At 36.5% G+C, this 24,346-nt stretch overlaps 3 protein-coding genes across 3 annotated transcripts; all 3 read right to left on the minus strand.

The window, feature by feature from the left end:
* Window positions 1-1,791: 1,791 nt before the first annotated feature.
* Window positions 1,792-15,847, minus strand: LOC113076896 (rho GTPase-activating protein 35-like). Its single transcript, XM_026249511.1, has 7 exons — window positions 15,093-15,847; window positions 8,858-12,825; window positions 8,554-8,695; window positions 8,052-8,129; window positions 5,259-5,390; window positions 4,966-5,071; window positions 1,792-4,873 (listed from the first exon to the last, which is right to left on the minus strand). Exons 2-7 carry the CDS (start codon window positions 12,581-12,583, stop codon window positions 4,516-4,518), a joined length of 4,542 nt encoding a protein of 1,513 aa, XP_026105296.1. The 5' UTR covers window positions 12,584-12,825; window positions 15,093-15,847; the 3' UTR covers window positions 1,792-4,515.
* Window positions 15,848-16,090: 243 nt separating this feature from the next.
* Window positions 16,091-17,587, minus strand: LOC113077195 (sodium/potassium-transporting ATPase subunit gamma-like). The gene is made up of 4 exons (XM_026249653.1): window positions 17,422-17,587; window positions 17,100-17,135; window positions 16,788-16,862; window positions 16,091-16,648 (listed from the first exon to the last, which is right to left on the minus strand). The coding sequence occupies exons 1-4, from the start codon at window positions 17,429-17,431 to the stop codon at window positions 16,608-16,610; spliced, it is 162 nt and encodes a 53-aa protein (XP_026105438.1). The 5' UTR covers window positions 17,432-17,587; the 3' UTR covers window positions 16,091-16,607.
* Window positions 17,588-18,817: 1,230 nt separating this feature from the next.
* Window positions 18,818-24,320, minus strand: LOC113076992 (transmembrane protease serine 13-like). Its single transcript, XM_026249555.1, has 13 exons — window positions 24,207-24,320; window positions 22,195-22,348; window positions 21,938-22,060; window positions 21,717-21,842; window positions 21,512-21,638; window positions 21,151-21,246; window positions 20,505-20,548; window positions 20,240-20,399; window positions 19,930-20,096; window positions 19,613-19,711; window positions 19,380-19,522; window positions 19,074-19,226; window positions 18,818-18,905 (listed from the first exon to the last, which is right to left on the minus strand). The coding sequence occupies exons 1-13, from the start codon at window positions 24,219-24,221 to the stop codon at window positions 18,891-18,893; spliced, it is 1,422 nt and encodes a 473-aa protein (XP_026105340.1). The 5' UTR covers window positions 24,222-24,320; the 3' UTR covers window positions 18,818-18,890.
* Window positions 24,321-24,346: the final 26 nt, after the last annotated feature.

Below are 24,346 nucleotides of genomic sequence, written 5' to 3' on the forward strand. Positions count from 1 at the left end.
GAGTGGAGTCTGAGTCAAGTCTTACAGCCTGACCAGCCAAACCATGGGTTAGTCCATCATAACAGACATCATGAAAGACTTGAGGATACAGAAACAAAACAGCTTGTTTAATTCTGAGTCAGAGATGTGGAAATACTCATAAAAATTTGATTTTGATGCAACTTTGACTTATACTGAATATGGCTTCGTAAATAGTGGAGCAGTTGCAAGATTGTGACATCCTGTTTCAAGTGATATAATGTAGTATAGTTTATTTTTAATCATTCTAAGGTTGATATTGGTCAAATTTCTATGTAACAACATCCCTCTAAATGTTGTGGGATAATACATCAAATTTCCAAAGTTTCCAAAAACTATCTACTTAAAAAAAAAAAAAAACAGTCACAGATTTTTATACTTTTACTTCTGAATATATATTGTATAGCTTTGTTTGTGATGATTATAAATCTTAAAGATAGCTAAGGTTTGGATAATCAGAGACATCAGTTTTCATGACCTCTTTGTAATACTGAGTGAGTTTAAAGATATACAGTGACATCATTCATTTAGATAGACAAAATATCATTCAAAAGTTATATTTAATATAACCAGTATTAATGCGACAACATTCAATCTACTGATTTAGCACGTCACTCAGCATCTAAAGGAAACTCAATGAGAAACACAACAAATTGACAACATCATACATGTACCAAAATTGATTTATTGTTCACTCTCACTTTTTTAAAAAGCCATCCTGACCCTCCTTCATCACAGGATCATTTCGCTGTTTTTTCCCCCCATCATAATTAAATACATATTTTTAATCAGACTCATATTCTGAAATATTGAAACCAGCAAAATCCTCCCTGTATAGATCTTCTGTCATGCACGTTACTATATTAGCCTAATACCATTAAAAAGGAAAGAAAGAAAGAAAGAAAGAAAGAAAGAAAGAAAGAAAGAGACTAAGCACCAATATTTTTTATCTTTTGTTCATACATGAAAGAAACAGGTTCAGTTACTGTCGACTAAAAGGCAGTGTTTTGCACTTCTAACACACAACCAGACAACCACTACAGTGATTCTGAGAAGTCCTTCATTTGAGTGGGACAAACGATACCATGTGAGCCACAAAAAAAGGCCACAACCTTTTTTCTCTCAAACCTTTTTAAAAGCATAACATAAATGCTGTTTCTTTCCAACATGAAAGGAAATAAGCCAACTACTCGCAGCAGAAATAGCTGCGCTGCTAATTTATAGAAACTAAAGGCACCAGGAAGAATGAAACAAAAATGGTAGGCGAGGGTGCAAGTGGTCAAGAGTCTAGACGCTTCTCCCACAAAATAGCCCACATCCAAAAATTAAATAGCCATGTACAGGTTTTCTCTTTAATTTACATTTGCAGGCATGTAACTGGGCTGAGATTTTGGAGAAAAAAATTCACGCTCTCCTTTATTTATAAAAAATACCTGCAGATCAACGTATGACCACAAGAGGGAAGCAGAACATTCATTTACAAAGAGCAAGAGTTATTAAATTATTAAGGACTGACCCTTGCTTGATAGAAGTTGAATTCAGACAACACATCTGATTTCGGTCAGATTCTTTCTGATTACATTTTTTTTTTTTTTTGAAAACTTAAAAGTATTATCAAATATTCTGTAAAGCAGTGATCCTCAAATCTGGCTCGCGAGATCCACTTTCCTGCGAAGTTTAGCTCTAACCCTAATCAAACACGCATGAGTGTGCTAATCAGTGTCTTCAGGATCATTAGAAAATCACAGGCAGGTGTGTTTAATTAGAGTCGGAGCTAAACTCTGCAGGAAACTGGATCTCGCGAGCCAGATTTGAGGACCACAGCTGTAAAGGCTTTTTAAATCAATCACTGTGATTAGTTCATGTTAAAATTACAATATTTAAAGTGTTTTTCACGTGAGTCTATATTAAAAATTATCATGAAATACATAGTTTCAAAGTTTCAGAGCAGAATTGTCGCATGCAACCCATAATTCTCTTTTAGCAGTTTCTAAGTAAAGTTTATTAGTAAATTCAGCAGGTCATATGTTGTGAAAACTTTCACACATTTTGATTGTTTTTATCACTCCTAATGTTGCACCATCACAACCGATCAGGGCTGCTTCCTTTTTTTCTTTTTTGCCAGTATTCCATACTCTGGCTTTAACACAATGCAACAACAGACAGAGAATAAACAAGTTCTCACGCAGTCTTACAGGATAAAAAAAAAAAAAAAGTGAAATCAAACTTGTTCTACTTCTACAAACACTTCTACTTAACAGAACATTTTGTGGCATTCTTAAAGAGCCTCAAACCTTTAACAATTATGTTAACCATCACAGTTACCCATCATTTTCTTGACTAATCACATTAGCATGAAGAGGAATTGCATTCTTACAAGTATATCAACATCTGGATGAGTTTTCAAGCAGTTCAATGGAAATCTCGACAACAACGGAAAATATTACACTTCAAGTAAAGTTGGGATTCTTTGAGTTTGTTCAGCCTGGTAGAAAAGCAGCAGATACACACAGAATGAAGAGGATCGTGAATGAAAGCATTGTCTTATTAAAGATTTGCAATATTTGTCCAGTATTTGAGTTAAATCTGATTTACTCATCCCCAACCCATCATCAGAATATGTACAACTGGTGTTGAACCCTCATCAGCCACATTGCACTACTTTGGTACTTCAGCTTTTCTACCTTGGCTGGATAGAAATAGGAAGTGACATTTCAAGCAAAATACATTTAGGAATAATTTCCTTCACATCAGAAGCTTCGTGGTTTAAGAGAAAAAATAAGGTAATATACATCCAATCTACACATTCAATAAATCATTGTATCTTTGTACATCATGGATTTGTCCAGAAGAGTTTGGACAGAACTTGGAAATGGCAGAAGCAGAAGAGACAAACCGCGTCATTCCAATCCAGTCACAGGGAGAAAACAATAATAAAAAAAGGTGATTTAAGGTCCATGTTAGTCAAAATTCAGGCTGTACAAGAGGTCCAAAAACATACTAGTAGAGGACAAAAAGACATCCTAATGAATGTAGAATGATCAAGGGTGAACTGGAGGCCAGGATTAGGCTTAATCTGTGTGACCTCTCTACATTCACCTTGAAAAGGTCCATTGATCTTTTAAACCTGACGGCAAAAATGGGAACCAATCATTATTCAGTGTTGCAGTTCATAATACAGGTCTATATAAAAAAGACAAAAAAGTGCTTTTAATTATTATAAAGTAAAAACAATCGAGTTCGTAAAACAGTCAAACTGGGCATCAGTAAAAGGCCTTCAACATGTATTTTCTTTTTTAAACTTGAGTCCAAACTTAAGGTGCGAGGGTTTTGAGTTGCTGATTCAGAGTCTAATGTTTAAGGGTCAGAGTAAATCTGCAGTCTCAGTGATCCTGAGCCCCACACCAGTGCTATTAGAAGTGCATTCCCTAAAACCACATGATGCCGCTGCCATTTAAATCCCAGCCTTCAAAGAAAGGGCACGTATGCTCCCATTAGGTGAATTTATGAGCAAAGATCCACAGGAGACACTCGGCAAAGCAAATCCTCATCAACATCACCTTCTATCCTATCAGGTGTCAGAGCTTAAAGTCTTTAAAACAAGGAACAAAAACATTTAAAGTTCATATAACTTAAAAAGAAAACACAACAACCAGGCAAAGTGGTGAATATGGTTGCAGCTAAAGTGAATTCATTTATCTTCAAATAAAGATAAAAAGAGAAACAGAAAGAGAAAAGTGAAGTTAATTCTATTTTTCTCCCAAAATGACTTTAGGATGAAAGGCTGAACAGCAGTAAGTGCTTCATGGTTTTCATGACTATAGCATTCTCTGTACCACAGATCCATTTAGAGACATAAAGAGAGAGAGAGCAGGTACTCTTGGAAAATGAAATGTAACTGCCTTCTAATGAAAGAAAAAAAAAAAAAAAAACAGGAAATATTTTGTAAAACCATTTGTATCTTTCATGGTTTGAATATCTGTATTCTCTCTCTAGAATAACACCACCCCCTACTGTAATAAACTACAACGAAGGGCAGCGCTGACATGGTGATTGCAGTCTTTGTTGGTTACACACTTTAAAAAGAATTTTTAAGAGTTCATAAGTGCACAGACCTTTTTGAGTGATATGCGTTAATAACTGTAGATTAGGGTGCTCAGTCCTATAAAGAGTTTAGATTACAGACAGCTGAACCAGATAGTCAAGATTTTGTGGAACATTAAAAATGATTGATGTGTTAGAACAGGTTGGAACTAAATCCTGCAGGAAGGTGGATTTCCAGGAGCAGGACGGAGCATCCATGATGTGAGTACGGAGAGCTCAGATCATTTTTTTTTTTACATACAACATTGACCTGAACAAAGCTACATGTTTTAGAGGCATTTAAATGTTTGTGCAGAGCATGTATGTAGATGTGTAAGCATGCATTGCAAGTATTTGTGTGCAAGCCTTTGTGTGTATATTTCACTAAATAACGAACCACATGATTTTCCCATCTCACAGTGGTTCTGTAGGGGCCGTGTGTGGACTCTGGGGAGGAGACTGCGGCGGGGACTGCAGAAGTGGGGTGAAATGTGGGGTCGGGGGGTAATAAGGGCTGGCTGTGGGGGATGGGGGCAATCCGGAGGGCACAAGTGGCCCTGTGGGTCCAAAAGGGCCAGTGGGTGACTCAGCAGGAGGGTGGTTGTAAAAGAAGAAAGCACACTGATGGATGAATGTCTCGATGATTGTCTGGTAGGTGCGCGTGGCTGTCAGGGCATCCATTGAGGTGAAGACTGGTCGCATCAGTGTTGGCCAGAAACAGATGGAGAGATTCTCGCTGGTCATTAAGTTGACTCTGTTCCACTGACTAACTCTGAGAAAAAGAAACAGAGATATATGATTTACGGTCTCTTCCTTTTAACTGATCTGGAATAGTTAGCAACTGCAGGTGGTTTCCAAACGTACTTGTTTAGATGGCTCATTACATATTTGAAGACATCAAAATTTTCCCTGGGAAATCGTCTTAACACATCCTTCATTGTGTGAAGCCTCTGTTCTCTATCATTAATTTCTGTGCACACAAAAATTTAAAACTTGATTATTCCACAGGCTTAGACAGGCACAGTGTTATGGATTAAATAACACCTAATTTTCCTTCTTCTGCATGCAACGCTTTATTATTTTAGAATTCAAGAGGATGCATCTACATTATTCAATTGTTCACAGATGTACTTAAAGAACGTTAAGGGAAATCTTACTGAAAGCTTCCACCAGCTCCTCCTGTAAGCTGTAGGGAACCAGAGGCTCAGGCAGCTCAGAGAAGAAACTTTTCATTGCTCCCGCAACTGTGTTCACAGTGAAGTCCTTCTCCACAAGGTCCAAATTGTGGTCTAAAACAAATTAATAATTAATAAGTGAACAAAGTGAATCAAGGAAGAACAAGAGCAGTGCAGTTTATCCATCAATATGTTTGTGTGTGTGGAAATAACAAAATACAATACATTTTACATTAAAAGCTTGTACATACTGTCAACATACTGACATACTTAGAACTGTACTTATAAAGTATACTCAAGTACAGGTGCTGGTCATATAATAATACGATCAAAAAGTTGATTTATTTAATTAATTACATTCAAAAAGTGAAACTTGTATATTTGTATATATATGACCAAAATCTTAGATCATGATATGAGTAATTCTATTTCACAGTAACGATATAGATCACAGTTATTTTTGCTTTACATAAGGTTATGAAATCAAAATAGTTGATACCATAGAAATTTCACAATTCTTGCCACCAGTGTCACTAATGCTAGCCTAAAAAAATATATATGAATTCACTGAAGACAAATAAACAATCAGTTATAAAATAATAAGAAACCGATTACAAGCAATACAAAAAAATAAAAAATTATAGAACAGATAAATAAGAAATGTTACATACATTGTATAATCAAATGTATAAAAAAACACTGCATATTCTTCACTATAGGAAGTTAAATATACTGTATATAAATCCAATATACTGTTTGATGGGTTTTCTTTTTCAGCTGTTTGCAAAGATAGGTTTTTTGACACTATCAAGTGTGTGTATTGAACCGTTGAAGACCTTTAAAGCGGCAAAATAACTCAATAATATTCAATACTCTCATGCGCTAAGCAAAGACAAAATTAGGTGTTTGTCTTCACGTGCACACACCTCTCTGACAGCGCTCAGAAACAGCCAAGACAGCACACACATACAGCAACATTAACCAAGTGTACATACACAGCAGTGAACACACACAAACTGTGAACACACCCGGAGCAGTTTTTGCTGCAGTGCCCGGGGAGCAGTTGGGGGTTCGGTGCCTTGCTCAAGGGCACCTCAGTCGTGGTACTGCTGGCCCGAGACTCGAACCCACAACCCTAGGATTTGGAGTCAAACTCTCTAACCACTAGGGTTGACTTCCCTCAAAAGGTTGCAGTCTGCAAGTTTACAGTTTAAAGTAGTTTCAATGTTAAATTTGCTAACATGTTTTAACAAGATTTGCATGTTACTAGCATGTTTCTAGCATGATTAGCATGTTACAAGCATGCAATTATGTTACTAGCATGGTATTGGCATTTTGTTAGTATGATTAACAAGTTACTAATATGTTGTTATCATGATTAGCATGTCCCTACCATGTTACTAGCATGTTTTTAACATGATTAGAAATTTTTCTAGCATGATAAGCAAGCTACTTCAGTTGATTCAGTAAAAAAAAAAAAAAACAGCTTTGGAGACCAACTTGGCCTGCTAAAATATTGGCACAAACCACTTTAAAATCAGCTTGGGAGACCAGTCAAAGCTGTCAATCAGCTAAGGTTGGTTTTAGCTGTTTTTCAGTAGGGAGTTGTTAAGCTTTGCTATTGCAATAGACAGCTTAAATATACTAGAAGTCTTATTGTATAAAAATTTTCACCCCCTCAATGAAAGTATATGGGATTTTAGGTGGATTTGATAGTCAGGTTTACGAAAACCGTAAGGCGGATCAGTTAGAAACGATATAGCAACCAGAGTCAGATGAGTGAAGGTCTGACCTGAGTTTGGTGGTTGTAGCTTTAAAGGTCTAGGAGGAGATACATTTTAAAATTTGGTCGAAGAAGCAGCTGTTTAAATAGGATTTCAGTAAATTTGTTCTCAAGCCAACTCAATTTAATAAGTATTAGTTAATTAATATTGTGGTATATTACATATATTAGACTCAATAGTGTCTGATTTTGCAAAATTGTGTAAATTAAAATATTACCTATAAAGCCACAGAAGATATGATGTGGGTCTCCATACAAAAAAAAACTGTGTATTGTGTGTTGCTGTTGTAAAGTTACAGAGCTGCAGTTGTGCTGCTGGGGTTGTGAGTTATACAACAGCTGTGGTGCTGTGCTGCTTTTTGGGGGATGGGTAGGGGTGTTAAATACACACTTTTTTGGTCAACTCACTTGTTTCATTTCTATATGTTTGTAACATTCTAAAAGCTCTTTATTCCTAAGATACTTTAAGTTGGTCAGTGTATTCAGTAGGTGTCATGCAAGTTGCTTCAGAGGCATAAGGTATTGCAAGTATTACACACAACAGTGCATGGACATAAAAAAAATAATAATAACTTTTGGTACTTAATTACTTTTTAAAGCAAGTACTTCTGTACTTTTACTTAGTGAAAATCTGTCTTTACAACTTTCACTTGTAATGGAGTAATATTTGACCAGCAAGTAATGGATTTCTATACTTTGTCCACCATCAACATCTTAAAATCGCTTGTTTTTAAACTGCAATGCTAAAAAACACATGCAATCAGTACGTTTTCACAACCATGTAGCACATGTGAGCATATAACCGCAATAGAGACGACAGTCCAAAATTACACATTTCTACTGGTTAATAATGTCTACTTGTATATCACCCACCTCTACTGCCAACATGCACTTAAACATAATTTATGTAACAATACGTGCCCCAACACCATAAGGCAATCCTCCATCATACTGTAACCCCACATTAATTTTTTTAATTCTTCTGAACTTACCCTGTTCAAACTGTCTCTGTATGCTCTCTATCTCCGACTTATTCCCACTTACCCTGTAGATACCCTCTGTTGTCAAACCTAAGAGAGAGAGAGTTTTTTTTTAATAAGATAGTTCAAGGTACATCTTTCTATTACTCATTTTAAGCATTTTAAGACTTAAGTACTTATCACTTCCAGAGTACTTTTTAAAGTGTCAAAGATCATTTTACAAACTGCTCCTACATACAGGTCTATATTTCTTTGTTTGCGTCTATTAAAAATGCCAAAAAAATAAAAAGTTCTTAAATTCATATTAATATGGTTCTACAAACTTCATTGTCAGACCACAACTGAAAAAAATTTAACTATGTGCAAAACTATGCTGTGGTGTGATTTATGACAGCTACAGGCCATTAAGCATCTAATTTTAACTGGATACTGTGATAATGATAAGCTTGTATGGTTCCCTAAGTACAACTCTTATGGGGTGAGTGTGATGGTGAAACAGCAGCAGCAAATGTACCTGTGGCTTCAATATAACGAATACACTTGTCAATGAAAACAGGAATAGGTCGTTCAAGGGAAACAACATTCACCAGAGGCACTGCAAAGTAGTTACTTTCCAAAGGCTTAGAGATAGAATGACGAGGCTTTGGTCTTGTTTTCTGCCAAACAGCAAGACAAATAATGATTATTTGACAATTATTCAAGACAATTAGCGTTGTTTTGAGTCAAATAAAAGCAATTAAATTAAATATCATAATGTTAAAAACAGATGAGCATACTTTTTAATAGCCATGTAAAATAAGTAAATAAATAAATCTTACTTTGCCTGGTCGGCGAAGACTTTTTAGTATGTTCCTCTTTTTAGGATCTTCTCCTTCACTGAGTATCTCTGCCTTCAGCCCTGACACATCGTCATCTTTTGACCTTGAGAGTGTGCCAATCTCATCATCACTACCTATAGAAAAACTAGTGCGGAAACTGCTGAACTTTCCCAGACGTTTGGAACGATCACGGTACAGCCGTGGCTTCACCTTTGCTGCAGAGAACTTGCGACGTCTCTCTAATGAGCTGCCATCCCCTTCACTGTCTGAACCATTGCCTCCTCCATTAGAGTGGATCCGATTGGAATTGCGGATGGTAATAATTTTGCCCTGTGTGCTGTCATGTGGCACAGAATATATGCTATCCTCATAGCTGGGGCGTGGTTTAGAGACAGCATCCATTGGCTCAGCATAGTCCGAAGGATCATAATCTCCTCCTAGAGGCCACGTCACATTGGATGTAAGGGAACGCCGATGATTGACTGTATCCACATACGGATTCAAATTTGGTTTTCTAAGGTCAAATGTGACACTAGGTTTGGGTCTTACTTGAGGAGGAACTTTATTATTTAGCTTGCTCTCAAAGGTGCTAAGGTCAGAGATCACAGAGAATGTATCACCTGAGTCCAGGTCAGGCATTTTAAATCCACTATGTGAGGTGAGTGTTCCATCATGGTAAGGCGGGGAAGCTTCCATGTCTTCCTCAGAATCTAACAGCATTGTGACAGGGCTTGGGGAGCCACAGTGTGGTGAATACACATTCTCATTTGTGCTACTGGCTTCTGCAACATTTTCATACATATGACTGGCCTCAACAATAGTCCTCTTTTCTAATACCTCTGTGAAAAATTGTTCCAACAGGTCTAGTTTGTGTAGTCCTCCAACAACTCCTCCAGGGCCACAGAAAATACTGCAAAACCGTCCCTCAAGTTCACGGGCCAGTTCTTCACCTTGGACTAACAACCCATGAGCAGACTCAGAGTCCAGAAGCTCAGTCCGAGTTTCCCCCACTGCAAGCAGCTGAACAGGGACAATGTCTTGAACCTCACATAAAAAGGCACACAGGGTTTCAAAAGAAGCCTTGCGGCTAGCAGAGTATACAGCGATGTAGCCATGCACCAGCCGACTCTTACGAGTGGCAAAAGAAGCATGGTATGACATTAGAGACAGTTCAATTGTATGCTTGTGACCACCAATTATTTTTTCTAGCAGCACCGAAGTGCCACTTGTCTGAGGAGAGGTTGGCTTGCAATGCTGTGGAAGCAGGAATGGTGCGAGAAGTTGATCAATGTCATAGGAGTCTCCACACATTAGGCACATGACAATACGCAATTCAGCCTCCGGACTCTGATCCTGCTGTAACTCTCGAATACATGGGGGCAGCGGAGGTGCAGGTGGAGAACAGCTTTTAAATGTAGAAGTTCTCCTTGTTTCAAGAAGAACCTTCAAGACCTGATTGATCTGCTTTTCATTCACATTTCGGCCATAGCCAGTGCCAGGGGAGGCAGGTTCCAGGTAGTTACACTGCAGTTTTATAGCTACCTGCTGACCTTGTGAGATTAACGCTTGAGCAGTCTCACCACCAATGTCACCCAGTCCTCCAACACCTCTTTTGGTTACTAATAAGAGTGACAGGGGAAGCTGAGCCATTTGGTTGTCCCTTCTGCCAAACGTGGACTCTCGCAACTTCTCAATACTTTCTACAACATATGACAAGGACTCTTTAGAATTGTACAAACACAGGCATCCGTGGGGAGTAAATGTAGATGTATTAAATGAATTAACAGGAAGTCTAACATTACCCTCAATTGGCCGAAGGACAAGTTCATACATTCTACCTTCAAGCATATAATGATCATCATTGGTACACAATGCCCGAATCTCATTGGCTAATTCTCTAGCAAGACCATCCTTGCCCAGTATAACAAGATTGATCCTTTCTACCTTTCCATCAAAAACATTGGACTTTCCAAAAGAAGAGTATTGTGAAGGGAAGTATGAAGCTAGTATTTGCTCAATTTTGTTGTCAACACAGTGTGGACAGTTCGGACATGTTTCCTTTGTAGGGTGATACACAAAATGGATGTGTTTCAGCACTAAAGCATCCCTTTCAGCTTGTAACTTCTGAAGGGCCTTGAAGCGTTGTTCTTCACCTAACACATCTTGAATTGCTCCCATCTTCTCTTTACTAGGTTTGGCATCTACCTCAAGTTCATAGAAGAGCTCAGAGTACTCCAGCAGAAGCTCCTGAAAATCCTCTTTTGCCCTGTCTATGATTGCTTTTTGGTGCTGGTTATAAATGTCCAAATATTCTGGCTCCTCAAGCCACTGGTAGAAGTCTTCATTCATGATGAAGCTTCTTGCCTCCTCCCAAGGTTTGCCAGGTGTAACAAAAGGTGAAGATGCTAATTTTGCTTTAAACTCATGGCGAATCTGGGCTCGCTTGCATTCATTGCGCAAGTGTTCAAGGTGTGCATCAAAGATTATTTCAGCAGCTGTGGTGTCTAGAACATCAAAGGGGATACGTTCATCCTCCATATTGTCAAGATGTGGCGTGTCCTCCCATGGTGCATCATCCAGTACCACAAACCAATGATCAAAGTCTTTTTTAGATTCAAGGACCTTCTGGACCCCAGACCAGCTCAAATGCTCAATTTCATCCAACTCAGAAACTAAGCTACTCAAGGCGAGAGGAAGAGCGCTCAAGTATGCTTTACGACGCCTTTCAATGTGTTCCTGTTTTAGCCGGTGAATATGCTGTTGAAATAGCTTCTTAGCCTTACATGTACCTTCTAAAAATACATACTCCTTGTATTCAGGAGAAGTCTGCATTCGTCGGCTAATGTTGGGCCATGTTTCATTGTGATTGTTCACAATGTGGTTTACTAACCACTCATAGCGGTCTTTTGCAGAAGCAATTAGTTGACTCTGGTGTTTCAATGCCTCAAAGTAAGGTATGATCTTGGGCTTACCTCTTCCCTTATCAATGAGCTGTATCATGGTAAGGAAAGCCAAATCAACGTTGACGTTGGACCGTGCCGACGTCTCAACAACCTGCAAGTTCTTTTTTGTAATGGCAAAGGTATGAGAGTCCTTGATGTATCGCTCCACTCCCTCATCACACTTAGTGAGAACTAGCACAATAGGCTTTTTTGTCTTGCTTAAGTGATTGTACAAGTTGGTGACATATTTCATTTGATCATCAAAGTTGCGGTTCATACCACGACTGACATCAACACAGAGCAGAAAGCCATCCACCTGCAATTTGCCTTCGGGCATTTGCTTCTGTTCAAAGTCTTGCTCGAGTCCCAACTGATCAGTGCAAAAGTACATGAGTTTTTCAGCAGAAGCCAGTTTGGTGGAGGCAGCTCTTTTGATGTAGGGCTGTAATGCTGTGCTGCGATGAGGCTGGAATGTCTGGTCATCAATGAATTCGGTCTGCTCAACCACATGCATCCTGCAGTCTGCACCATCTTCCAAAACTCTCCCCACCTCTCCCCAGAACAGGAAATGGTCATTGTTGACAACCCGGCCACCAAAGTCACTGGTACTTAGCACAGAAGTGTGATCAAGATGGAAGTCGTCTGCACTAGGACGGACAAAGCGGTTACAAAGGCATGATTTACCAACTCCACATTGCCCTTTCTCTTTCTCAGTTCCCGACAGGCCAACAACAACGAGGTTGTAGATAGGCATTCGGGATTCTTGCTTTTTAGCCATCATCATCGTACACAGGCATTCATCTTGCCATGCCCCAAAGGTTGACAGAGGCAGACTCTTAAAAATGTGTCCATAAAATATTGATGTCAGGGGCCCGTATTTGATTTACAATTGAGGTTTTTCTTCTGTTGTTTCAATCATACTTTCATGTCAAGAAAACTGCTTGTATGTTCTGCCCATATTAGAGGGTACTAATCAGAGTTAAGAGAGGAGACATGAAGGAGGCAGAAGCAGGAATTGGGGCTAGCCTAAATGAGAAAGGGAGGGAGAAAGAACAAACCAATGATCAGCAAAATTACGTGCTTTGTTTGCCCAAAAGGCAAATTTAAAACAAACTACTTTATGAATTCCCACATATACTATAGTTAGAATTGTTAACTTCACAATGCTTCACAATCATAATTCACAATCTATTTACACATGGTTTCATGATGTACTTTGAATTTAAACATACTGCTCGACAATTTCTGGTTATTTTTATTTAGTTTTTGAGAGCTGCCAAATTTCCAAAACACATGCATACAGTATGTGGGTTGGCCATTTAATAATGCAATAAATAAGTGCAATAAATAAGCAATAATTAACAATAATTCCAGCATGTAATGAATCCACCTTAGCTAGTGCTGCACTTAAAAAACTTCCTTAGTATATTTGCCCAAATTAATTATTCTGTTGTCTGAACTTGTCACTTCACATTTCAAAGTTCAAGTAAATGTTAACATACTATAAACAAATAATATACCAAAATACCAAGGCTCCCAAATACTTACAGCAAACACCATATTAATGACAACTTTTACTACATTTCATTATCTGAATAAAATGTCTCTTGTGCTCGCCAGTTCAACTCTCAATTCCTAATTGTTGACAGGGTGTTACTAGGTAGTTTCTAGTCATTCTGTGTGGTTAGGACTGGAGCTTTCAAGCTTCAGAAATTATAAAAACAATCATAAGTGGCCGATGTGATGGACTATGTCCCATGTCTTCTAAAGCAATAATAATATTTTTATTTGAAAAACAGACCGAAAAGTAGGATGCTGGGCTACTTTCATGTTTTTTTTTTTTTGTTGTTGTTTTTTTCATTCTATAGCTTAACAGCCATAGTCCTCATTCACTTTCATTATACTAAAAAGAGTGGGCAGAATATTTTTATATTCACCTAGTCATTTCCACAAATACAAAAGTTCTCATGGAATTTTCATTTTTTGGTGAACTAATTGCTATCTAAAAGGCATTGTCACATACTATATGTAGTTGATGTATTAATATTCATACTATACATTAGACAACTACATGGATGACATTTCAATCTGTAATCATTAACTGAACTTGCTAAAAAAAAAATAATAATAATATGAAACAAGATTACTTTGACAACAGTTGTTTCCACTTTGCAACAAAACACAAATGCACATATTTAGGCCACTGCATTGTTATAAATAAGAGAAGAATGCAGAATAGAGTATTAAAAATAACTTTATTCATTTCTCTTAATTCATGCTGTAACAAATACAAAATAATAATAATAATACATTTTTAATTATTAGTTGCTATTCAAAATGGTATTCTTGAGCTGTTCCTGGACATTTCACTCAGCATGCATATTACTCCTGCTAATTTGAAAAATATTTTAGTGGTACAGTACCACACACAGGAAATGATCTGCTGGTGAATCCTGATGCGATATCTAGTGTTGTAGACTTAAAAACTCAAATACAGACCCTGTGTGGCTACAGAGCTCAAACTATGTGATCCCCAGGCGGGTCAGGTGCAGTGCAAGTGGGTGCTAGTGACAATGCTGTTTGATAGATTCTACATAATATCAGAGTCTTCCAGCTGCTTAGACTCACCTTCAACTGACACACCAAGACACAACCTGATGATCTGAATTGCTGTAGGCCATTGTGTTGTTAAACACTGAGCCAAATATATGGCTTGAACATACATAAAACACTGTTGTGGTCGAATGTGCATAACAAAATAAAGACATCTCATGGCACACTTCACTTCACTTCAAAAGCCCATAGGCCCAGTAAAGCTCAAGCAAGAAAACTAGGTAATGCGGATGTCATGGTTCAAAACTGGTTCATATAAGCGTCTCAGCTATCTGTGTGGTGCTTCAACAGAGATTACACACTCAACTCTCCGTGACGTTTCCTCACGTATTTAAATCAGAGTATGAAGTTATAATAAATTAGTGCAACTCGTCTACTTTACATTTCGTTGGTGTGTTCTCCAAATTAAGTATTGCGTTACATAGCAACTAACCAGGTGCACATCACGTGTGAGAATAATGTGCCAATTTAAAACATTCTGAGATTATAAAAGCACAAGATAATCCGTTTTCAATGCAACCAAGGCGCTGCCTGCACAACAGACTGCACTCATTTGTATTTGTACACAGTTTATCTTTACTTCACTTCTTGATTAAAGATATTCTATTTATAAGTTTCTTAAACGGCTGAAAACTTGTTTTAATGAAACACCGTTGGTAATACACACATAGGCTACGTACCAGTGCCTTTCTCCGTCCTCCCTTTCGCTTCTCGAGCCCTCTTCCCTCGTCCAGGCCAGAGCGAGAGGGCTTACAACCGGCTTGGTCAATATTGTTGGAGAACAGAAAGAAAGGAAAACAAAAGACTACGTAAAAAGCCGAGGACATTAAATTCCGTGGGGACTGTTTGATTGTGTCTTGACAGACTTGCAGTTTCCAAGGGATATTTTAGTCAGGCGCAACTTACTGATCTCGTGTTCGCATAGAAACGGCTGTGAAAATCCACCGACGGCTAACGTTAAACATATCCATTCCAAACAAAGAAATGTCCTTTCTTGGAGGCCAGTCGTTTCCGTGCAGAAAATGACTTGTTTTAATCTCGGCCTAAGCACGCTGGATTTGATCAATTATAATACCCTTTGTTGTGGCCATTAAATGCTGATTTCACCGTGTGCACACAGCATGCAGCGATGCCTTTACAGTGAGACACAACATCCAGTTTATCATATCCAAGTCACGAGCAATCTGGACAACGCATGTATTTAAATGTTAAGATATAATTGTGCGTGAGGGTGTGTGGTTGTCCAAACCTCCCTTTAATGGCGGTTCCTCCGCCCGAACCCAACTGTGAGTCTGCCCTATTTCGCTCTCCTTTTTTGAGGATAAAAGAGGGTTACTGAGACAGCCGAGACTCGCCCAGTGGCGCATGGACAACAGCACAGCGCTGAGCCAATTACAAGAGTCGAGCTCGTGCGCGCGCACGCGGACGCAGGCCCGACCTAAAGGCGAAGCAGCATCTTTTCAAAGACAGTGATTGATGTCGTTGCAGATGATTTTGATCGTATATATACAGTTATAAAAGTAATTGTGTGAAGCAGTATCTTAAAATATAAGGTGTCTGGGTGTAGCACATACTCTGAACCATTTCCACTTTTAAGTTATCAATATTTTTTTTACACACCATTTTCTTCCAATCTTCATTTTACGTGTAAAATTATAACGCGATTTCACAGAAAATACAATTTGGAGTTTTATTTTATTGTGAGAGTATACATAGATATTGTGAATGAAAATGAACAATATATCAGGAAAACAAGAAAACCTTCACTGTACACTGAGACCACAAGTGACCATGAAACCTGCAGAAAACGGAGCAAGAGAACTGGAATTTAGATTTCTGAATATACGGGAAACTTGTCTATCAACATTCTTTTAATAGCCTATACATTTACGTGTTGTGAATCTGTAATTCATTCAGAATTTCTGAGATAAGAAAGTAAGAAAGATGATGACCTTTTCTTTTCTTGATAGACAGTCATGATATTTATTTTATAAAACATGATGAAATGCTTTCTAGAAATATGCTTGCTTGCTAAAAGTGTAACACTGTATGTTAATGCATTTGCATGCTCACAGTGAAGGTTAATGAAGGAGAGGTCAACGACCACCACTGTTTTTAACCCTAGAAGAAACCAAGAGGTAAGAGACGTAGAATGTTTTTTTTTTTTCTTTTATTGCATGGATATTGTATGTGCCTTATTTAGCAGATGCCTTGTTTCCACAGTTGAACTTTTTGCCTGCCAGAAAAGAAGATAACATTTGATTATACAAGGAAAGAAATGGTGTGTGGGTGCATTTCTGTGTTTGCTGGTATTTTTATTTTAATATAAGCAGAGAGGACATGCTGTTTAATTGCATTAATCTAGACATACTCACTGAATATGATAGCCATACCCAAACAGAACAAAACAGCTGCAAAGATCAGCCCACCTCTTCTGATAAACTCATAATCTGGCATAAGCGTGCACACAGATAGTTACAAACAAGATATCCACAGAAATGTTTCTAAAAAAAACTTTGTGTTAATGTAAAGCACAATTTTAGCTTTCGTTTACTGGTTGTTAAGAGCAGGACTTTTACTTAGTTTGAGATATTTAAAATAAGATATAAGAAATAAGATGCAAACAAATATACAACATTCACTTTTTCAACATCATTTTAATTTGAAGGAGTATAAGATAATCTTACCATAGGTGAAATCAGCATCTGAATACTCAGGTATTTCTTTAAAAAGAACACATAGAGGGTATAATGTTAAATATAAACCTAGTGTAAATATGATTTTTATCTTGTCTAATACATGTCTCAATTTGTTAAATAGTCCAACCAAAACAGTTTGTTTCCAACATTCTTTAAAATATCTTATTTTATGGTCAGCAATCATACAGGTTTGTAACAACATGAGGGTGTTTATGATGAGATTTTTTTTTTTTTTGGGGGGTGAACATTCTGTTTAAGTTGTGTGATATATAATCAACTATCAAACTATCAAAAGTTGAATCAAACTTACCCACTCCCATTGTTAGAGGTGGTGAAGGATCTCAGAGTAGAAAGAGTTGAAAATTCCACAACTGTGATATATGTGTGTGAGCGTACGAGTCAGAGAGGAGTTTGAGTGTTTGCACGGAACACCTTAAACTCTCTGATGCTGGAACTGTAATTGGTGGAGCAAATGACAAATCAGTGAGAGCTACAGGGATGGAAAAAGAGTGTGTGCTTAGCGAATAATGACCTTCAAGTCCTTCGCTTTGACCTGTTTTATCCCATAAACCTCAAAACATGTGCATAGACACAAGCCTTTGGGCAATTTCTTAATATCTAACCATTGAGCAGTGAAGTACCCTTACAGTGCGTTGATAAGGTCAGTTTAACTTGAGAAACAAGCAGACCATGAGAGGCAGATTTCATCTTTGAAGGCCAGATATAAGATATACAAATGCAAATTATGTACACAAATTTGGTAATGTATACTTTTTATGTTAATCCGTTTAAATTTATATGAATAAATTACATTGAGATTTCAGAAGAATTCTAAACTGTTTGTTTATCTGTTAGTTCTATTTCAGTGGGTGGTTAAAAATTAATCTGTCATTTTTTAACGAACACATAAAGAAGTGTAGAACAAATACATAACTAATCACTTTAGTTTTGTACGGGAGTATGTAATCTAACAGATTGCTTCTGTTTACTCTTGTTTTCAAATAAATACAAATGGAAAATAGTGTTCACGTAAAGATCAGGTTTGAAAGTTCTCACTCTCTCATTTTAAAAAGATATAACAGAAAATCTATTGGCTTGTACAAAGGGACCAAGTGGTGTATTCTTTTAAAGTTAATGATTCTTACCAAGTTGAAAGATCCTACCAACTTTCACAGTTTAGACGGAAAGGAAATTGTCTTCAAGAACAGTATTACAGTTTAGTAGAAATCTAAAGTAAAACCATCGCAGCCTGCTGCTTTATTCTCAGAGTGAAAGAGACTTCAATATGACAATATGCTGCTCCACTTTATTCAGTTCAAAATATTATTGGAAATCTTTACATGTAACATGCATTGCTAGGAAACATTAGTTCCTCCTCAATAGTAGACCTGCTCAGGACATATAATACACAATATACAGTGCTTTCAGAGAGAATTGTACAGCTTTAATTTTCTGGTATTTTGTTCCAGATAGATACAGTAATGTATTGCATGTTTTTATTCAAGAACGTAACATCTTTACACATACATTTACAAAAGGAATAAAGACTTGTCGGATCTTCATGATTAAATAATGAATTAATTTTTTTTACAGGTACATATATATATTTATTTACTGCAAACGTGCATGCTACTGTGTACTGTCACAATATATATATATATATATATATATATATATATATATATATATATATATATATATATATATATATATTGGTACATAAAAATGTTTACACGGCAGAGTAGAACATGATGATTTGTTCTTCATTGTTGTAGAAGGTCACGGTCGCTGTTGCTGTAATTAAGGAAACCGAGAGAGAAAGAAAAAAAAGATAGAAAAATGTAATGATTAAGGGACTGTACATGAAATATAAGTATTTTAACTCATGATGAATTCAAAGTGTTTTTTTATTATTATTTTATTTTAAGTTTTTTTCATGTGAAAATGCAAAAGTGTGTTTACCTGCATCTTGCCATATATCCACATTAAAAGTTGCCCAACATTACTGTAGACCCCTGGACGGTTCCGCCTTCCACAGCCATCGCCCCAACTTGTTACGCCTGTGAGATACCATTTGTCATCAACTTTACACACCAGTGGACCCCCACTGTCGCCCTGGAGAGAGAGAGTGAGATTAAAACAGAAGAAATAATTCTGAATGAACTTAGAAAAGCGCATTAAAAACAGTACAAAGTTCAAACTGCAATATAATATTGTACCGAGAGGTGGCAGTATATGTAAGCTTTTGAATATGAGAACGTGTCCAACCTGGCAGGAGTCTTTCCCTCCCCTAAGATCTCCTGCACACTGCATTTGCTCAGTGATACGTCCGCCGTAAACAGTATTTGATTTACACACAGCTGAGTCTATCAGGTCTACTGCGACCTCCATCAAATAAGTGGAGATACTATCTGCGCAACACACGTGGAGAAAGACCAGTATTATAAATGCATAAATCAATACATTCAAACTCTAACCACAAAATACATACTCATACATACCTGCCCCTTCAAAGGTAAGTCCAAAACCTGTGGTCCAGCACTGTTTCCCAGCAGGAAACATCTGGCCAAACACAGGCAGGCAGACAGGCTGTATATTACCTAACCGTATGTACAAAACATGTCAGTGATTAGATGAACCTCTTTGATTTTTATATTTATGCTAATTTAGACAGTGCTGTGTATGGTTAATAGCTACAGTTATGTCAGTTAAACTATGGTTTCCATAAAGGTTATGTATTATACATTGTATGCACTTGAGTACTTATGTATTAAGTACAATTGTGGATTCATAATTCTGTGTAAATGTACAAACTTACTTGCAGGTTTACTGAGTTTTAGCAAGGCAATATCATTGTTTTTTGTCGTTGAGTCATAATTCTCATGTAAAATGATTTGTTTTACATAATATGGGCTGGGAAGCTGGAGCTGGGACACCAAACCAATATACACTTTCCAGTTAGGCAACTGAGAGCTGGATGTTCCTCTAAGAAAGGGGGAAATTCAATCATCTGTTCATCCATCCATGCTTTTTGTATATTATTTGCTAATTTTCTCATTTATCTTAATTATAATTTTAGACTAGTCATTAAATCTTCTGTCAGTCTATGTAATGTAATGTATACTGACTTGGGGAAGCAGTGAGCAGCAGTAATGATGAAGTCTGGAGCCACTAGAGTTCCTCCACATGTGTGATCCCCTTGGAAATGCAGACTGGCCTGCCACGGCCACTGACCGTCAGCAGCCACTTTCCCCCCTACGATCCTCGATACTGATGGCTGTCCACACTCTAAACAGAGAAAGAATAGGAGAGAGTGTGGAAGGAAGAGAGTGTTTAGACTTAGATAGCATTATCATTCAGCAATAACATGTAGCAGTCGTGTAGGGTACTCACTGCTGCACTGCAGGGACACAGTCTTCTGACCAGGACAGGATGCACTACAGTTAAATCAACATTGTTACACACGTGATAGAAACAAAAAGAGCATTTTCAGTTGTGATGTTTCTGTTTATAAATATACCGAATCATTAGACATATTCATAATTTTTAAATATTTAAATGAATGAATTTAAATTGAATGAATTAAAAATACAAAACCCAATGTGGTGGCAATTCGTAACAATTTAATGTTTTGCTGGCTACTTCATATGAATTTGTATGACCTCGATTGTTTTACTTTTGTTGTTTCTGCTTATTCCCCACTGAAGATTAGGTTTACCTTATTAGCAAATTAGCAAATATATATATATATAATTTATATATAAATATATATATATATAATTTATATATAAATATATATATATATAATTTATATATAAATATATATATATATAATTTATATATAAATATATATATATATATATATATATATAATTTTTTTTTTTTTATAAGACAAATCTTAAAAATTAACATATAGAATTAGCTACACATTCACTGATAGCTATAGCTCCATGCTTTTGTTGGAGTGATTTTGTTTCTGTAGGTTAATTTATTTTTCTGCTTTCTGTGTTTGCAAATTATACACATTTCTATTTTTTACCTCATATTAACACTCCCTTGAATGGTATTTGTAAACTGACTGTTCAAACTTTGAAAGGTGGATGAGCTGGTTTGCAAGACATCATCTTTATAACTCCTGCAAAGCACACAAACCGAAACACACATGCATACATTTCATACAGATATTCTTAATATTGTTTCTTAATAATGTTTGTGATTCAATGCCATGACAGCTTTCATTACTAGTTTCAGTTTAAAATATAAAGTAATAATATACATATTGTATATAAATATTGTAATATAAATAGAAGAGTTAAAAAAATGTTTTTATAGAAATTCCAAAAACGAAATATTTCAGGTCTCAGGAATAATGTGTGTTTGTGTGTGTATATTATACTTACTGTCTGAAACCAAGCTGTTGGCAGGTTTGGTCTGCTACAGTTTTATTCCAGCCCTGTGCACAGACGGGAAGAAAGCTTTTGGTCTTAGAGGTCATGACCTGCAGTTCATTTGCTGTACCGAACCTCACTATAAAAACAAAGTCAAATCATTATATCATTTCCAACTGAAAGAAGGTTTCATTATTGACATGTGATTGACACTGACCACAGCGAGATTCATCACTGCCTTGAGAACAGTCTCTCTTCCCATCACAGTTGACTGATAAAGGGGGGCATGTGTCTGTCTCTGTTTCTTTCTCTGACAGAGCCCACAGTGATGGCCCATAACGCACTGTGCAGGAGTTGAAAAAAATTGAGTTAAAATTGTACCTGTAAAAAGCTATTCTTTGTGTCAATATTATTACATACTTTAAAATATATGCTCACCTCCCAGCCAGACGGCAATCACAACCAGAACAACTATTACAACAGTACCACCTGACCCGCCATAGCAATACCTTTTGTTCATATTTGTATTGTTTGAAGGAATTTGACTTCTCTGTGTCGGGACTGCAGAAAAGGAAACAACAATGACTACTGACACAAATAAACAAATGATAAAAAATATTTAATACAGATATAAAGATTTAAAATATTTAATTACGATCCCTCAATTTATTTTAATGAACGTGTTTTAATATTACTTGTCTGTACAACACAAGGAGCAGGTGTTTGATGTACTGGCTGAGCTATGTAGTACGGGTGGTCTTGGGTGGCTGACGATGTCTGAAGACTTGGATATGAAGGAGGAGGCGTGTTGTGATTCACCACAGAATCATATGAGGGAGGAGACTCAGCCTGTATTCATAAAATAAGTGCAAGATATTTGTAAGTCTATATTTCTATACATACTGTTCGCTCTCATCTTTCATCAAATTAAGTTCACATTAAACATTATAGCTATATTATAAGTATATATATTACCAGGTTTTGTTGTCATAAGTTATACACAGTTATAATTTAAACATATATTCATTCATCTGAATTTCTCTCTGGATGCAACATAACCACCTCCTCACCAGCAGAGGGGGCAATTATTGGTAAGTTGAACTATTCTCTCAAATAAATTCCCCTAAAAGTTTTTGGAACCTTGTTTAAAAATTGTAATACTGATCTTTGGTACATTTGAATGTGTCTGTGATGCAAATTTGGACATGGGGATTACCATGTGAGACACGAACTTGCTGATACACATCAGTTTACACGCAAGTATTTGACTGCATTGGGATTTGGTAGCTGGTCAAACCAACATTCCCTTTACTTTTTTTAGTCCTGTCTGACCTTATGCGTGATCCAATGAACCTCTTTTTCCATATTCAAATAAGTGTTTAAAAGTGCCCATACGCACACCTGTACAGACATACATATATTGCATTTATAAAAACAAGCAAGATGTTGCATGGAGTTGACAGAGTAATTCAGACATCTCAGTCTGGTCTCCTAGCTACTTAGATGCATTATATTCATAGGTGCATTGTTTCTATTGAATTTGTTGTACTGTTTTGATGAAATGAAAGCAGAATTAGGCATATTTCACACTGCACATAATGTGTAAATAAAGTTGCAATCCATCTGTAACAGCAGGCTTCAGCACTATACAAAGAAAAAGTGATTTCTGGTATACTACTCTGAGTATTTGTTTAACATTACCTGTTATAAACTGGGTTTCAAATACACAAAAGCAGCATAGATAGCACCTGTATTTATTTTGGTTTCCATATTAACAGTTTACAGTATGCACTCCCGCATACAGAAGGGTAACAGAAACACAGACATACGTGCTTATTTTTTTCTTTTCTCGATGCGAACCAAACAAAAAATACTTTTGTTATTTTTTAATAATTTTTAATATTTTTTTTAGCTTAGTAAACCAATTTATGAAAACGGTCTTGAGATACAGACTTTTATGAAACAACATAAAATACTAAAGTGAAAAAGATCAGTGATTCAGATTGGATGTAAGTTACAGTGACAGGCTTTGATAGTAAGTCTGACCAAATCCAGATCATTTAAGCTGTTTATCTGTCCTCCACATTTAGATTTCACACAAAAAGTAATACTTTTGTAATAATTCTCAATGACCAATTTCTACTAAACAATGCTGTGATACACTATTTTTCACCAGGATTAATCGGTGAGGTTCAGAACCTGCCCTTCCTTCTTATGGCATGTTGCAGATCTTATTCTCTCTTTAACAGCATCCAGTTGGAACATGTTTTACGTATTCTACACTGAATGATTCACTCAGTCGCATGTTATCTCTCTGTTTTTTTATAGTTCTGTTTCTTTTTTATAACCAAATAATCTTACTAATTCTAATAATACATTCTAAGTTAGTTAATTATTATTAGGTATCTAAGTTAACTATTAGGACACAATAAGATAACTGTAATGTTACACACAAGCTGATCACTAAGAGAAACAGAATTATAGGAATCATAAAGTGAGACGTATTACATTCACAGTAATATAAAATTTAAAAAAAAAAAAAATAAAAAAAATTTGAAATAAAAAACAACCAAAAAAAAAAAAAACTGTTGTTTTAAACCCAGCCACAAAAATAACTAATAAATAAATATATCAATATTTATATGTTTGTTATATACCAGTATACCCATATTTGAGAACATTTTGTTCAGTATTACAGTATTCATACCTGTCCTTGCTCCATAGGTGAGTATCCGTATTAAAAGATCAGAAAAACTCCACCTGTACTTTAGCTATGATTTATTTTCTGTCATGCACCTGTTAGTGACGCAGTACAACAATTACATCATCAGAGCAGGACAATCTCAG

The sequence above is a fragment of the Carassius auratus genome, chromosome 5 (genome assembly GCF_003368295.1).
Source record: "Carassius auratus strain Wakin chromosome 5, ASM336829v1, whole genome shotgun sequence".
Lineage (NCBI taxonomy): Eukaryota > Metazoa > Chordata > Actinopteri > Cypriniformes > Cyprinidae > Carassius > Carassius auratus.